Genomic DNA, 14,608 nt, shown 5'->3' with positions numbered 1-14,608 from the left:
AAATTCGCGATCTTTGGGTGATAATCCTCTTGCATAGCTTGACACGCTGTTCATCTCCACCATCTTCTGTTGCCAAAATGCGCGCGCATACGTTCTACTTACGTCATCATTGTTTTACAAACACAAAAAGAGATGAAGAAGCCCTGCAGAAAAAGTAAACAATAAACATAAGCAGGCTGAATCTCGCATGAAAATAATATAGGAATTTGTTTAAATAACATAATATTATTTTCATGCAGGTGTCTGTCCTCAGCCTCCGTCCTCCATCGACGCTCCTGTCATCTGTGAGACGCCCCCCGGTGGCAGCAGCTGGTATAACATGTAGACGTGGGTCAGTGGAGGACCGGGTCGTTGTTGGAGAACCACGTTCACACCTCAGGTCACTGATTTCAATACGTTCAAACAAACACAAGTTTCTGTTTCTGTTTCTGAGAAAATATATCAAAAACAAGAACGTTTTGTTCATTTTTTTTAATTATTTCATTGGAAACCAAATCCATTACTCTTATACAACAAATCCACCTTAAGCATCGACTGAAGTGTAACAAAAGTAAATATTCTACAGAAACAGCTTTGTATGTTCACTTTTAAACATTCAGGGTTGTTTCCTTTAACTTTGACTTGTTGTCACACACATCAGGAAACAAAAGCCCCTTTCACACAGCCAGTTCGAGGCGGGAACGTTGCGCCTTTAAGCCACCTCGCTGTTCTGTGTGAAAGTCACGGAGGCGGAATGGGGGGGCCAAGTGGCCCCACCAATAAGCCGGCAGCGGAGGTAGTCACAGAGCCGAAACGGGGTCTGTGTGAATGACACAGCCGGCATGCCGGGGCCAGCCGGGGCCAGCGCTGACGCTGTCGTCACGCCTCTGATTGCGGAACGCCGGCATGCTGTGTGAATTTACAGACGGGAGCGGCGTTATGCCGGCGTTGTATGGTTCTGTGTGAACCAACAAAGGCGGCGTATTGGCAGGACTTCTTTACACCAATATTGCGGAATCTCTGTGTGAAAGGGGCTAAAGACACGTCAGAGTCCTCTGTTGAGATGAAACAACTCTGAGGTCTTGATCCTCCACAGATTTGTTCCTGGTGTCTTTATATGTGAAGAAAACTACATTTATTCTACTTTGAAGAACAAGACATTTAAAAAATGCTCAAGTTGAATCTGAATGTTTATATAAAATCTTGCTGGAGTGTTTTGGATCAGCTGGATATTTCTTTGTTGAGACGTCCTGATAATAACTTTAATGCAGAGCAGAAGTTTATTAGTACAAACATTATTTACTGAATTAACGTGATGGACATGTATTGATGTTGTTGACTAACTCTTGAAATGTGACCTTTGTTTCAGATGTTCAGCAGCTGATGCTCCACAATGTGAGTATCAGAGCGCCGTTTCTTCCCTTGTGGTCAAACATGGAACTGCAGCAACGTTGATGTTCAGAGGTCGATTCCTCTCTGGAACATTGAAATCAAGTTGTGTTTAAAAACACCTGTTCGTGTAACAGAGTTTAAGAGACATTTCTGTATTTGTGTTTGTCTCCAGGATGATCCAGAGAACAATGTTACTTATGCTGCTGTTGGTGGTTTTAATCCAAATACTTCCACTAAAATGAAGGTAAGTGACTCCCTCAGATGTGGTTTTGCTTCTTCATAATGTTTCCATCTTAAATGTGTTTTACAGGACTATTGTAGGATTACAGAGAGTAATGCAGAGTTTAGCTGAGAATCTGTCAGCAGATACTTTTACCTCCAGGTGAAGACAGATAGATGGAGGACAGCAGGTCCTTCCATGAACTTGTGGTTTCAAACAGCAACACAGATCTTAAAGACAACTTCCTGAGTATTTCTTGATTTTCTCCTCCAGGTAGATTCGGAGAACAACGTGACCTACGCCTCTATTGATCACTCTGGAAAGACTTCTGCTAAGAAAAATGTAAGTAAATATAGAAGAACAGGTGATTACACTGGTTGATGAGCAGGATTTCTGATGAATCATGTTTCTGGTTTGTTCATTTCAGGTCAAGGAGGAAGAAGATGTGGTGACTTATTCTGCTGTGAGGATCAAAACCAACCAACAGTGACCCCAGCAGTCTCTGCAGCCGCGTCTCCAAACCCAAATAGAGGATAAAATACCTGGAGGACGTCCGGTTGTCCATCTGCTGACAGGAAGTGGACAGTTGGACTCATGTTCAGTCGTATTAGATGTAGTTGTTCAGCAGGAGCACTTGTTGATCATTTGTCTTTTTCTTTCTCTGCTCTACCTTTCATTTGTACTCTGATGGTAGAATCTGATCTTTTATATCTGGAACTGTTGATTGCATTTTAGGTTGATTCAAGTCTTAAGTTTGTCTCAGTGTCTCATCAACAGTTGTGTCTGTTTTACAAGCTTCATTTATTCAGTATCAATAAACTGGACTAAACAAGTGTCTCACTCTAATATTTATTTTGACTTCCTTTAGATGTCATGTGACCGTGTCCTTGTTTCAGTCAGATCATCATGTATCTAAACATTCATTTCCATCCAGAGCTGCATTTATATTTCCACTAAGTGTGTTGATGATGGGAGAGTCGGACTGATGTGCAAAGTCTTCTTCAGCCTGTCCTGAAGATCCTCACTGGGTGAAGGTCTGGATTTAGATTTGATCAAAGCAGCAGCGTGAGTGCTGACAGGAACCAGTAAGAGACCACATATCTCTCCCGTGTTGGCCTCCCTTCATGGGTTCTCCATAACATCTACAATCAAAGTCAAAACTCTGTTATTTGCGTCTAAAGTCCTAAACCAGGAGTGTCCAACCCTGGTCCTTGAGAGCTACTGTCCTGCATGTAGGGACACATTTAAAACCTGCAGGGACGTGGACACCGAGGACCGGGGCTGGTGTTGAGCCACAAAGGGAGTGCTGGTTCAGTTATAAGAAAGTGATTGATAATTGTCTTACGATAGTTATTAATAACTAATGAAGATTACTCATCAAAATGAAATCAATCAAAACGGGGCACCACCTGACTTATCAGGAAATAATAACTAAACAGCAAAATCAGTCTCAAAGTAGCTTTTATTCCCTACGTGCCAGCCTGTTGCCAGGGGAGACGTTACAGAACATTGAAGGAAGGAGTCTGAGCACAGACCTTTGCAACCAGCAGCTGTAACAAATATCTATAAAATAAACACAAACAACTTCTCTCATTCAAATTAATCAGAATTTATTTAAAAAAAGTCTTAAAAGAAAGTGAAACAAAATTCAGGATCAAGTCCGATGCCTAAACAACAACTAAATAAACATTAAGGGTGCGTCCCAATACTCCCCCTCGCCCTCGTTTTGATCCCTCCCCCTAAATTTTGTGCGTTCCCGTGAGGGTAGTGGTGTCCCAATTCCTCTTTTCACCTAGGGGGAGTGGGCATAACGAGGGCTAGGGGCTGAGAATAGCCCCTTCAAATCGAGGGATTTCACATGCTGACTTCGTGAGCGAGGGGTTTTAAAAATTTCCCAGAATGCTTTTCGTCATCCGAATCCAAAAAAAAAACATGGACATTTTTTTTATTTTTTAGTGAATAAAATCAATATTTTGAATTAGTTTCTGCATAAAAATGCATTTTGATTACATTTTTAGCGAGAAATATATATTTTACTTTCATAATATTCACTCAGTGAATGTACATAATCCCTTTTTTGTCCGTTGTTCGCGAAAATCGCGCCGGGGTAGAGGCTGTTAGGTTATGCCGTAGGCTACGTAGGCTACGTAAGTTACGCCGTAGGCTCTGCGTCGATTTGACTCGCCGACCGAGGGCAAACAGGCAGACTCGTCTCAGATTGTGACCAAGGGAGCAAGCATTTTTTTGTGGGAAATAGAGAGAAATAATCCTGTGACTCGTCAGATTTGTTTTGGATGTTTCTGATATAATAGTTTTCAGAAACCACAAAGCTGTTATCTGGGTAATTTACACACTTTCAGATAAAGCTGAAGTGAAGATAGCGGAGCTGTTTTATGGTTCCGCGTTAAATCGACGCAGAGCCTACGGCGTAGGTTATGCGGCGACGTACGCCGTACCCTACGCCGTAGGCTCTGCGTCGATTCAACGCAGACCCATAAGCTCCGGAGCGGACAGGCAGAAATCTCTACATTTTCAGAGCAAATTTCTTAACAGGCGTAGCTACAACTGTTACATTTCATCTATTAACCTTCGTCTGGTGTTAGGGTCGCCACCGACCCGTTCTTAGGTTTTAAATTCATAAAACTACCACAAAAATCCGTTTATTGCATCAAGACTTTTTGACTTTGTCAGGAACCTCTATTTCAACAAAATAATATCAAAAAAAATTTTGTCACTAAATTATAAAATGCTCTGGTTGAAATTGTTACCTTTGTGGGGTTAGGGTCGGTTTCGACCCGGTTATAAAATTATGCTTATAAAGCAATAATTAGAGCCAAAACTGAAATCATAAGTGCACTGTCAGACAGCCAGCTCCTCTCCCAGTCATGTGAGCTTCAGTGGATTCTCATTTTGGATTTTTGTTTCCCAGTTTACCTGCACATAAACAAAAGCAAATAAAGTCGGACATGTCCAGCCATGTAGGGTCAATTCACTCATTTCACTTGCAGAGTGCACATCTCCAGTTTGCAGCATGCAAAGATGAGAAGAAGATTTACAGTAAGCCAAGTTCTGGACTATATTTTTGGTGAAAATGATAAGAGACAACAATGAGCAGCATAGTGATGCAGAGGAGCAGGATTCTGAGGAGGAAGATGATGTGGAGTATCATCCAGAAGATACTGACACATCTGGTGAGTCTGACGAGGAGGTCACTGGTGCTGAACCTTCTCCTGCTGAAAAATTCAAGTCCAAAAATGGAAAGATACTTTGGAGCTCACCTCAGTACCTCATGATGTACATGGCAGGGCAGCTGCTGAAAATGTCATCAAAAAGACCCCTGGAATCACAAGGTTTGCTGTGACAAGAGTCAGTGATATCAAAACATGTTTTATTTATGCCATTGTCAATAAAAAGAGTCATAATTGCTATGACAAATCTTGAAGGGGAAAAAAGTCCATGGCGATATGTGGAAAGACATGGATGAGGAATGCCTGGATGCTTATATTGGTGTTCTTCTTCTTGCTGGAGTGTACAGATCCTGCAATGAGTCCACTGATAGTCTCTGGGATGCATCGACAGGCAGAAATATTTTCTGGGCAACAATGTCACTTCCGACCTTTCGAATGATATCACGAGTCCTCAGATTTGACAAAAGGGATACCAGAGCAAGATCTGACGAGCTTGCCCCCATCAGGGATGTCAGGGAGAAATGGGTGAAGCTCCTTCCACTGATGTTCAACCCAGGACCAGAGGTGACAGTGGATGAACGTCTTCTCCTTTTTCCAGGAAAATGCCCCTTCCGGCAATACATACCCAGTAAGCCAGGGAAGTACGGCATAAAAATCTGGGCAGCCTGCGATGCCAAAAACAGCTACTGATTTACACAGGCAAAGCTGCGAGTGGCATCCCTGAGAAGAACCAAGGAAAACGTGTGGTCCTTGATTTGACTACTGGCCTGCAGGGTCACAATATCACTTGTGACAATTTTTTAAAGTTCTATTGCTGAAAAAATACTTTTGTTCCATTTCCTTGAGGTAAATGTATATGGGTCGAAATTGACCCATAACACCATAGATGTTATTATAGTTAATAATATTAAAATGAAAAAATAAATGAAACAAATTTATTTAAGAGACGTGTTCTAATACCCCTCAGTAATAGCCAGGTAACACAACAACCTTTTATTTATTCATATGATTCTCTTGAGGCTCATTTTACCAGTTTTTTAATTTGAAATCAAGGGCTATACTGACAAAAAAAGGCCCAGAGTTCCCACACCAAAAATATTAAAACCAATATTTTCATGGATAAGGAAGCCTAACAATGTAACCAAGAGATGAGAAACAAATTGGATGATGGATAATTGCTTTTAGTGTATTTTAGAGATGATTTAAAACACGGGTCAAAACCGACCCGTTAACATCGGAGATGGTAACAGAAAGCTAACACCAGACAAAGGTTAAACCAACATCTTCCTAAATGATTTATTTCAGCCAGCGTAATTCTCAACAGAGCTGCAGGTTTCTCTCCCGGGACGACGGCGTGGGTCGACCCAGCGATCACGTCTGTTCTCGGGCTGTGAGCTGAGGCTGCTCCCCTGGGCCGGCGGCTCTTCTCATCTCCGAAAACGTCGAGTCAAATTTCTTAACAGGCGTTATTTGGATAAACTCAGCCCAGGTTGGGGATCTTAAAGGTTACTTTTACGCCGGAAAAAATATTAAAACTTAATAAAGTGGCATATTAACAGCGCTACAGCTGAAATTAAAACAGCTTTTGGCTCTCAGCTTCCTGTTCAGGGTAGGGAGGAAAACGAGGGGTAGGGGGAGAATTGGGACAGGCACCTGGGCCAAGTGCCCTAGATTTCAAGTGCCCTAAAATCTCCACCTTCTTTTTTAGGGGGTAGGGAAGAAAAGAAGGGCGAGTGAAGAAAAGTAGGGGGAGATTTGAGATTGGGCCTAAACACAAACTTCAGATCATCTATGTGTGGGTGTGTGTGTCAGTGCGTAAATGTGATTTATTTCTTTCAAACTAAATTAACTGGTGCATTTTAACTGAACTTTAAATTATATCAGCACTGATCACAAATGTACACTTTTTATCCCGTGTGAATACGTTGATGTCTCCTTAGATTACTTGATGTGCCAAAACCTACTTCACACTGATCGCATTTGTATGGTTTGTTTCCAGTGTGAATACGTTGGTGACTCCTTAAAGCACCTTGCTGGGAAAAAGCTGCTCCGCACTGATCGCATCTGTAAGGCTTTTCTCCAGTGTGAATACGTTGGTGTTTCGTCAAACTACTTTGATTGGCAAAAGCCGCTCCACACTGATCACATCTGTAAGGCTTTTCTCCAGTGTGAATACGTTGGTGTGTCGTCAAACTACCTTGATGGGCAAAAGCCGCTCCACACTGATCACATCTGTAAGGCTTTTCTCCAGTGTGAATACGTTGGTGTGTCGTCAAACTACCTTGCTGGGCAAAAGCTGCTCCGCACTGATCACATCTGTATGGCTTTTCTCCAGTGTGAATACGTTGGTGACTCCTTAAAGCACCTTGCCGGGCAAAAGCCGCTCCACACTGATCACATCTGTAAGGCTTTTCTCCAGTGTGAATACGTTGGTGTGTCGTCAAATGACTTTGATGGGCAAAAGCCGCTCCACACTGATCACATCTGTAAGGCTTTTCTCCAGTGTGAATACGTTGGTGTTGCGTCAAATTACCTTGCTGGGCAAAAGCTGCTCCGCACTGATCACATCTGTACGGCTTTTCTCCAGTGTGAATACGTTGGTGTGTCGTCAAATGACTTTGATGGGCAAAAGCCGCTCCACACTGATCACATCTGTAAGGCTTTTCTCCAGTGTGAATACGTTGGTGTGTCGTCAAATGACTTTGATGGGCAAAAGCCGCTCCACACTGATCACATCTGTAAGGCTTTTCTCCAGTGTGAATACGTTGGTGTTTCGTCAAATTACCTTGATGGGCAAAAGCCGCTCCACACTGATCACATCTGTAAGGCTTGTCTCCAGTGTGAATGAGTTGGTGTTGCTTTAGGTGATGTCGGGCAAAAGCCACTCCACATTGATCACATCTGTAAGGATTGTCTCCAGTGTGAATACATTGATGGGCTCTTAGATTACTTGAGTCACTAAAAGCCACCCTGCACTGATCACATCTGTACGGTTTATCACCAGTGTGAGTTTTCTTATGCTTCTTCAGGTTTGATGATGTGGGGAAGACTTGCTCGCATTCATCACAGCAGTGTCTTTTGGGTCTTTCTTTATGATTCTGTAACAGAGAAGATGACTTACATTATCTTGGCTGCATTATCAAAAGCCTTTTCAGTTTCAATCAAGTGCTGCCTGTCGGTTCTTTCCTGTGAGACAATTAAGTTTACTTTCTGAGGACTAATGTTAAACATATTTTGTTACAAATAGTTCTTAACAGTACGACACCTTCCGATAAGACTTCTTATACGTCTACGTAATAAGTGTAAATTTGAGAGCTGCTGAAAAACACACTCAAAAGCCATTCATTAACTATTTATATTCAACATAATATTGAACATGAACTATTGTGTATATACACACAAACACACACGTGTGAAAAAGTGTTTGCCCCCTTCCTGATTTCTTATCTTTTTGCATGTTTGTCACACTTAAATGTTTCAAATCAAACAAATTTAAATATTAGACAAAGATAAACACAAAATGCCATTTTCAAATGAAGCTTTTTATTATTAAAGGGGAGAAAAAAATCCAAAGAGAACATAAAGGCTCGTCCCAGTTTTGCCAGAAAACATCTTGATGATCCCCAAGACTTTTGGAAAGATACTTTAGCCACTTTTGCACTAGTATCGGCTCCGCCCGGCTCGGCGCGGCACGGCACGGTTCCACACGTGTGTTTTCGCACTGCCAGATGAGAAGTGGGGGGGTTGGGGTGAAGCTGCTGTGACTACCACCAATCAGAGGCGTGGAGGGTGGTGACGTCCCCGCCCCCCGACCAATCAGTGGCGAGGAGGGTGGTGACCTCAGAAATAGTCCCTGCTCAGCCCGCAAAGAACCTCACTGAAATGGTTACAGAAAAAAGTATCGACTTGGAGCGGCTTTACCCGTCTCAGCCCTAGTGCGAAAGTGCAAAATGGGGCCGTAGCGGGTAGAACCGATGAGAAGTGAGACTAGTCCAAAAGCGCCATTTGTGGACTGAAAAGACAGAAGTTGAACTTTTTGGAAGGTGCATGTCCTATTACATCTGGCGTAAAAGTAACAGCATTTCAGAAAAGGAACATCATACAAACAGTAAAATATGGTGGCGGTAGTGTGATGGTCTGGGGCTGTTTTGCAGCTTCAGGACCTGGAAGACTTGCTGTACTAAATGGAACCATGAATTCGGCTGTCTACCAAAAAATCCTGAAGGAGAATGTCCGGCCATCTGTTCGTGGCCTCAAGCTGAAGCACACTTGGGTTCTGCAGCAGGACAATGATCCAAAACACACCAGCAAGTCCACCTCTGAATGGCTTAAGAAAAACAAAATGAAGACTTTGGAGTGGTCTAGTCAAAGTCCCGATAAAATGCTGACACTGGTATCGGGGCCGATACTGCTCTCATATACTCGCACTCGCAAAAATTCTCCGGTACCACTTCATTGTTGTTGTAGTTACTGATTAGTGACTCTAGGGGGAGATGTTGAGCCGTCCCACGGCTCCCCGGGTGAGTGTGCAGCCTGGCGGCGGAGCAGCTGCCGCGCCGCCGCTGCTCAGCCAGCTGTTCCGGTTAGCCGCTAGTCAGCTAAGCTTAGCGTGGTGATGAGAAGAGGGTAATACCCATGAGTGAGACGGGCAGCGCCGTTTCAGGCAAGATAACGACAATTAATGCAAGCGGGATGTCAGCAGTGTGGACATATTTCAAAATAAGGGACGACGTCAGAAGCAAGGCAGACTGCAAGCTACGTGCTGCTAAGGTGTCAAGAGGAGGAAAGGAGAATATGTTGTTTAATACCAGCAACTTGATAAAACATCTCAAGGGACATCATAAAGCCGAGTATACGGAGGTGGCTAATGCTACTGCAAGACCACAACAGCCAACATTAGCTCAGGTTCTGCAAAGGTGACAGACAATGGGAAGAGTCAACCCACGGGCCGCGTTGGGACTGTTGGGACTTGGGCTAGAGGAAAGCACCGCTTAAGCTTGAATTATGATTCTGCGTCACACCAACGCAGAGCACACGCCGTCACCGTGACGCCGTCATAAAACCCTTCAGACTAATGAATTCCATTGTCGACAATAATCGCCAGACGCATTTTCCAACGGAGTGAGGCATCTCACTTCAATACAATCTCTGCCGAGAGTCGCGCATGCGCGATAGCGTCTCTGCCGAGCGGTAGCGGGTAAACAGAAATGACGGCGTCCCGTCCTGTAGCAGCTGCATGTAACAAAACTTCTAAAGTTTTGGAGCCTTTTAGCCTCGATACGGTAAATAAAAAGATGACTTGCAAGGTTTGCAAAGCCGACCTTGCTTATCACGGGAGCACGTTGGTAATGCACGAGCATTTGAAGAGAAAGCATGTCAGGTCTGGGTGACGAGTTTCAACAAATGATACACCAGTTCAACCCAGAGAACGTCCTGCCATCCAGAACCGATTTCACCCACTTGATAGAGAAAGAATATGAGACGTTTTATTTTATTTTTTATATAACACATTTGGCTGTTCCTAAAAAATGAAAAATAATGGACAGAGGTTTATTTATTCATGGATTTATGTCTGACTGATCACTGTGCCTGTCCTTGGTTTTAAATAGGACATTTTATTAATTTTTTGTATGAATAGGGGCAAAGATGAATAAAATATCTACAGGACTGTCTCAGAAAATTAGAATATTGTGACAAAGTTCTTTATTTTCTGTAATGCAATTAAAACAACAAAAATGTCATACATTCTGGATTCATTACAAATCAACTGAAATATTGCAAGCCTTTTATTATTTTAATATTGCTGATTATGGCTTACAGCTTAAGATTCCCAGAATATTCAAATTTTTTTAGAAAGGATATTTGAGTTTTCTTAAGCTGTAAGCCATGATCAGCAATATTAAAATAATAAAAGGCTTGCAATATTTCAGTTGATTTGTAATGAATCCAGAATGTATGATATTTTTTCATTACAGAAAATAAAAGGACTTTATCACAATATTCTAATTTTCTGAGACAGTCCTGTATTTTTCATTGAAGTACCCATCTTTCTCGTGTTTACTATCATTTGCCACATAATTAAAACGACATACTAAATTTAAGAAAAAATTACTAATTATCCGATTAGTCGACTAATCGTTTCAATAGTCGGTGACTAGTCGACTATTAAAATAGTCGTTAGTTGCAGCCCTACTTCGGACTTCTCCGTCACTCCATTTCATCGCGGCGCAGTACCCCCCGTGACGGCTAATTCGCTATCTTTTACTGAATGGTTTATCTGACTTTTTCCGGTCACAGTGAATCAAAGAGATAAGGACAACTATTGTGCGCAAAAAAAAAAAAAAAAAAAAAAATCACACGAAGAAAAGAGCGCTGAAAGTTCACTACTGATTCAAACCGGGAACCGGAAATGCGTTGCTACCAAGCAAACCAATCACAGCCCTCTCGGTCTGCGTTGCCTCGACGCGTAGTTACAATTTTCGGGAGGTGCACGTCAGTGACGACGTGTGGTCTGCAGTAGGGCTGAACGATTAAATGCATTTGCGATAATATCGTAATGTGATAAAACGAGATTTAGAACCGCAAAGGCTGCAATTTGACCAGTCACGTGATCTGAGTTTGAGTTATTTATGAAGAAGTTCTGAGTTTCCTGTGAGCAGTACTCGAGTTGAGGGGGGATGAAATAAAAACGGTGTAAAATAATCCCCCCTGTAAAACTGCCCTCCCCCTTTCCATCCCTTATGTCATTTCATTCATTAATGTGCTTTTACTGCTATTTCAACATTTAGAGTCATCACCAGAAAAATAACTTATTTGACAATTTTCACCTGTTTCAAGTAAATTTTCACTTGAAATATGTAGGAAAATCTTAAAATATTTAAAGCTTACAGAAGGCTGCATTTAACTGCTGCTATGTCATTCCTCCAGTATTTCTGAAGGTCAGTGCTATTATTTGTTATATATTTTATTATTTATCTGTCCCCATATGATAAAATCCACCATCCCCCCTGGTTTTTTTTTTTTACAACTCGAGTACGGAAGTGTGTGAGGAAGGTTTTTGGTTCCCTGTGGGAGTTTTTCTAGGCACAGATTTGTTTTCTTTAGAATCAGAATCAGGTTTATTAGGTCAGCCTATTGTTGTAATCTGTGCTTTAAATAAATCTGGCATTGTTTATTATAAAACAGACCGGTTTATTGCTTGTGTAGTTGAAAAATACATGAGAACAGGACCTTGAAAAAAATAATTGCATATTAAATCGCAATATTGAGGAAAAAAAATCGAAATTAGATTTGCAAAAATTGTTCAGCCCTAGTCTGCGATGACGCTTACCACACGCCGTAGGCACGGCGTCGTATTGACGCAGAACCATAACTCAAGCTTTAGGGGGCGCAGTTGTTAAGACCAACGGCAAAAGCAAGACGGTGACATTTTCAAACAAGAGACAAATTAATACGGATACAGCAGCAGTGGTCTGTGGAGGAGACAACCTGTCTTTTAGCGATATTGTCCACGGAGGATGCTACGTGGACCAAGTCCGTATTAGAGCAAATGCGTTGTTGTTGCTTCAACTTCGCGCCAATGCAATCGCAGCAACGTAACTGACGTTTGTAGTGACGTAATGACGTGGCTCCCCTTGGCACCCCAAGCTATGAAAAAGCAAACCGGTTTTCCGCTGGTTTGCAAGTTGAACGAGTTGTGAAACAGCACCGGCCCAGAACCAGCCCTGGAACCGGTTTGGTGGAAAAGGGGTACGTGTGGATGTGTCATTGTCTAGGTTTCTTTGTTTCAGGCCATGTGGTCAACTGTAAGACAATGTGGTCTTACAGTTGATGTTAGACCTCAGAGTTTGGCCCCAGGGTTGATGTAAGGCCTTTCCATGTTCAACACAGGGCTGTGGCTGTTTTTTGGATTTGGATTTATATTTCAATTAAATATATTATTTTATTTGCAATTAAAAATATTTTTGTTAAAGTTTGTATAGATTTGCTTTCAATCTGATTTTCTATTGAAAGTAAATTTTAGATTAGATTATCCTTTATTTCTCCCTCAACAGGGAAACTCACTTTGTGCAGCAGCAGTAACTTAACACACACATGCAGGGGAGTGGTAAAAAAATATATAATTAATTACGAAATATAAACAGTATACACATTGGACTGAAAATAAAAGTAGGGCAGTACGGTAATAAAGAAAGAAAAACAGTGCAAAGAAAGCAGTAGGATGTGTTTGAGGTCGACAGATATTGCACATGTTATGCTGCGTTCCATTTACCTCGGAAGTCGGAACTCGGAACTGGGAATGACGTCACAGCCGAGTTATCAGCGTTCCAGTTACAAAGTAGGTAAACAAGTTTGTAGTTCGCATATATATATATTACACTATAGCAGCATATATATGCCGAACAATACTTGTATACGACTGATTTAGTGTGACCAAAACTAGAATGAAGTGCTACGAATTTTTACAGAGCTCTCTTCTACTGTTTACAACCGGGGCAGCCATCTTGGAATGTGAACTCGGGGGCGGTGAATACCGCGTTCCATTTGTCCTCGGAAGTGGGGATTTCCCAGTTCCCAGTCGGAATTTTCAACTGGAACGCCCCTCGAAGTGGGATTTCCCACTGGGAAAGTGGGAGAGTCTTCACCACCCCCGAGTTCACATTCCAAGATGGCTGCCCCGGTTGTAAACAGTAGAAGAGAGCTCTGTAAAAAATCGTAGCACTTCATTCTAGTTTTGGTCACACTAAATCAGTTGTATACAAGTATTGTTCGGCATATATATGCTGCTATAGTGTAATATACATTTTTCATGTGGTATATGCGAACTACAAACTTGTTTACCTACTTTGTAACTGGAACGCTGATAACTCGGCTGTGACGTCATTCCCAGTTCAGAGTTCCGACTTCCGAGGTAAATGGAACGCAGCATAACTCAAAGGAAAATGATAGGGGAAGAAAAGAAAGAAAACAAAAGAAAAATAAATAATTAAAATAACGCAGCAGAAGACTCTCCCAATTTCCCAGTGGGAAATCCCACTCCGAGGGGCGTTGCAGTTGAAAAATCCGACTAGGAACTGGGAAATCCCCACTTCCGAGGACAAATGGAACGCAGCATTATTTTCTTTACCGAACCGAAAAGCTCCAGACTGCTGCGTCTGTGCCGCCACATTTACAAACATTAAAGCGCAGAAACGTTTATATACTTGTATAGTACATTTAAAAAGTCACGTGTCTGTGTTACCTGTGGTTTGGTTCTAACACGCTGATACAGACACAAATAAAGCGTTTGGATCGTCATTAGCAGACAGAAAAACCGAGAACGAGCGGCCACGTGGACCCGAACACTGACCTGCAGACCAGCAGAGGAAAAGATGGAAAAGTCCCGGTTCTGGTCCCGGTCCCGGTCCCGGTCCCGGTTCTGGTCCCGGTCCCGGTCTTGGTCCCGGTCTTGGTCCCGGTCCCGGTCCTGGTCCTTCTCTGGATCTGGGTTCTGCTCCGTTTGCATTCTTCCAAAATCGAGCAACTGTTCAATCTAGAATCCTCTTTCTATGTCTGTAGAAAACGAGGCTCCTCCGCCGCTGTGAGAACTCTGCCCGGAAACGCGTGACCACCAAACTGACCAGATACGACCAGGCCCCCAGTCTCGCGCTCAGCAGGCACGCCGATTTTTTCCAGTGGCCAGCCGCGGTACTGCAACAAAAAATCCCATGGGGCCCAGAAAGCTTTTTTCCCATAGACCGCAATAGTAAAAGAGAAGCCTCTAAAACTGTTCACAGGAACCTCCAGCTGTAATCACCACCAATTACTAATCTTTGTATTCTATATTTTT

At 42.4% G+C, this 14,608-nt stretch overlaps 1 protein-coding gene across 1 annotated transcript; it reads right to left on the bottom strand.

Annotated features, from left to right (window-relative positions):
• Positions 1-6,072: 6,072 nt before the first annotated feature.
• On the bottom strand, positions 6,073-14,368 carry LOC133424198 (zinc finger protein OZF-like). The gene is made up of 2 exons (XM_061714655.1): positions 14,129-14,368; positions 6,073-7,877 (listed from the first exon to the last, which is right to left on the bottom strand). Exons 1-2 carry the CDS (start codon positions 14,282-14,284, stop codon positions 6,687-6,689), a joined length of 1,347 nt encoding a protein of 448 aa, XP_061570639.1. The 5' UTR covers positions 14,285-14,368; the 3' UTR covers positions 6,073-6,686.
• Between the last annotated feature and the right edge of the window lie 240 nt (positions 14,369-14,608).

This window comes from Cololabis saira, chromosome 23 (genome assembly GCF_033807715.1).
Source record: "Cololabis saira isolate AMF1-May2022 chromosome 23, fColSai1.1, whole genome shotgun sequence".
In the NCBI taxonomy this organism is placed as follows: domain Eukaryota; kingdom Metazoa; phylum Chordata; class Actinopteri; order Beloniformes; family Belonidae; genus Cololabis; species Cololabis saira.
Note: the sequence above shows the minus strand (reverse complement) of the source record. Positions and strands in the feature narration are given on the sequence as shown.

Excerpts from the sequence above, each read along its gene's own strand:
- LOC133424198 (XM_061714655.1), bottom strand. The coding sequence starts at position 14,284 with ATGCAAACGGAGCAGAACCCAGATCCAGAGAAGGACCAGGACCGGGAC. Across the intron at positions 7,878-14,128 it reads TTTCCTCTGCTGGTCTGCAG|AATCATAAAGAAAGACCCAA; the intron begins GTCAGTGTTCGG and ends TCTCTGTTACAG.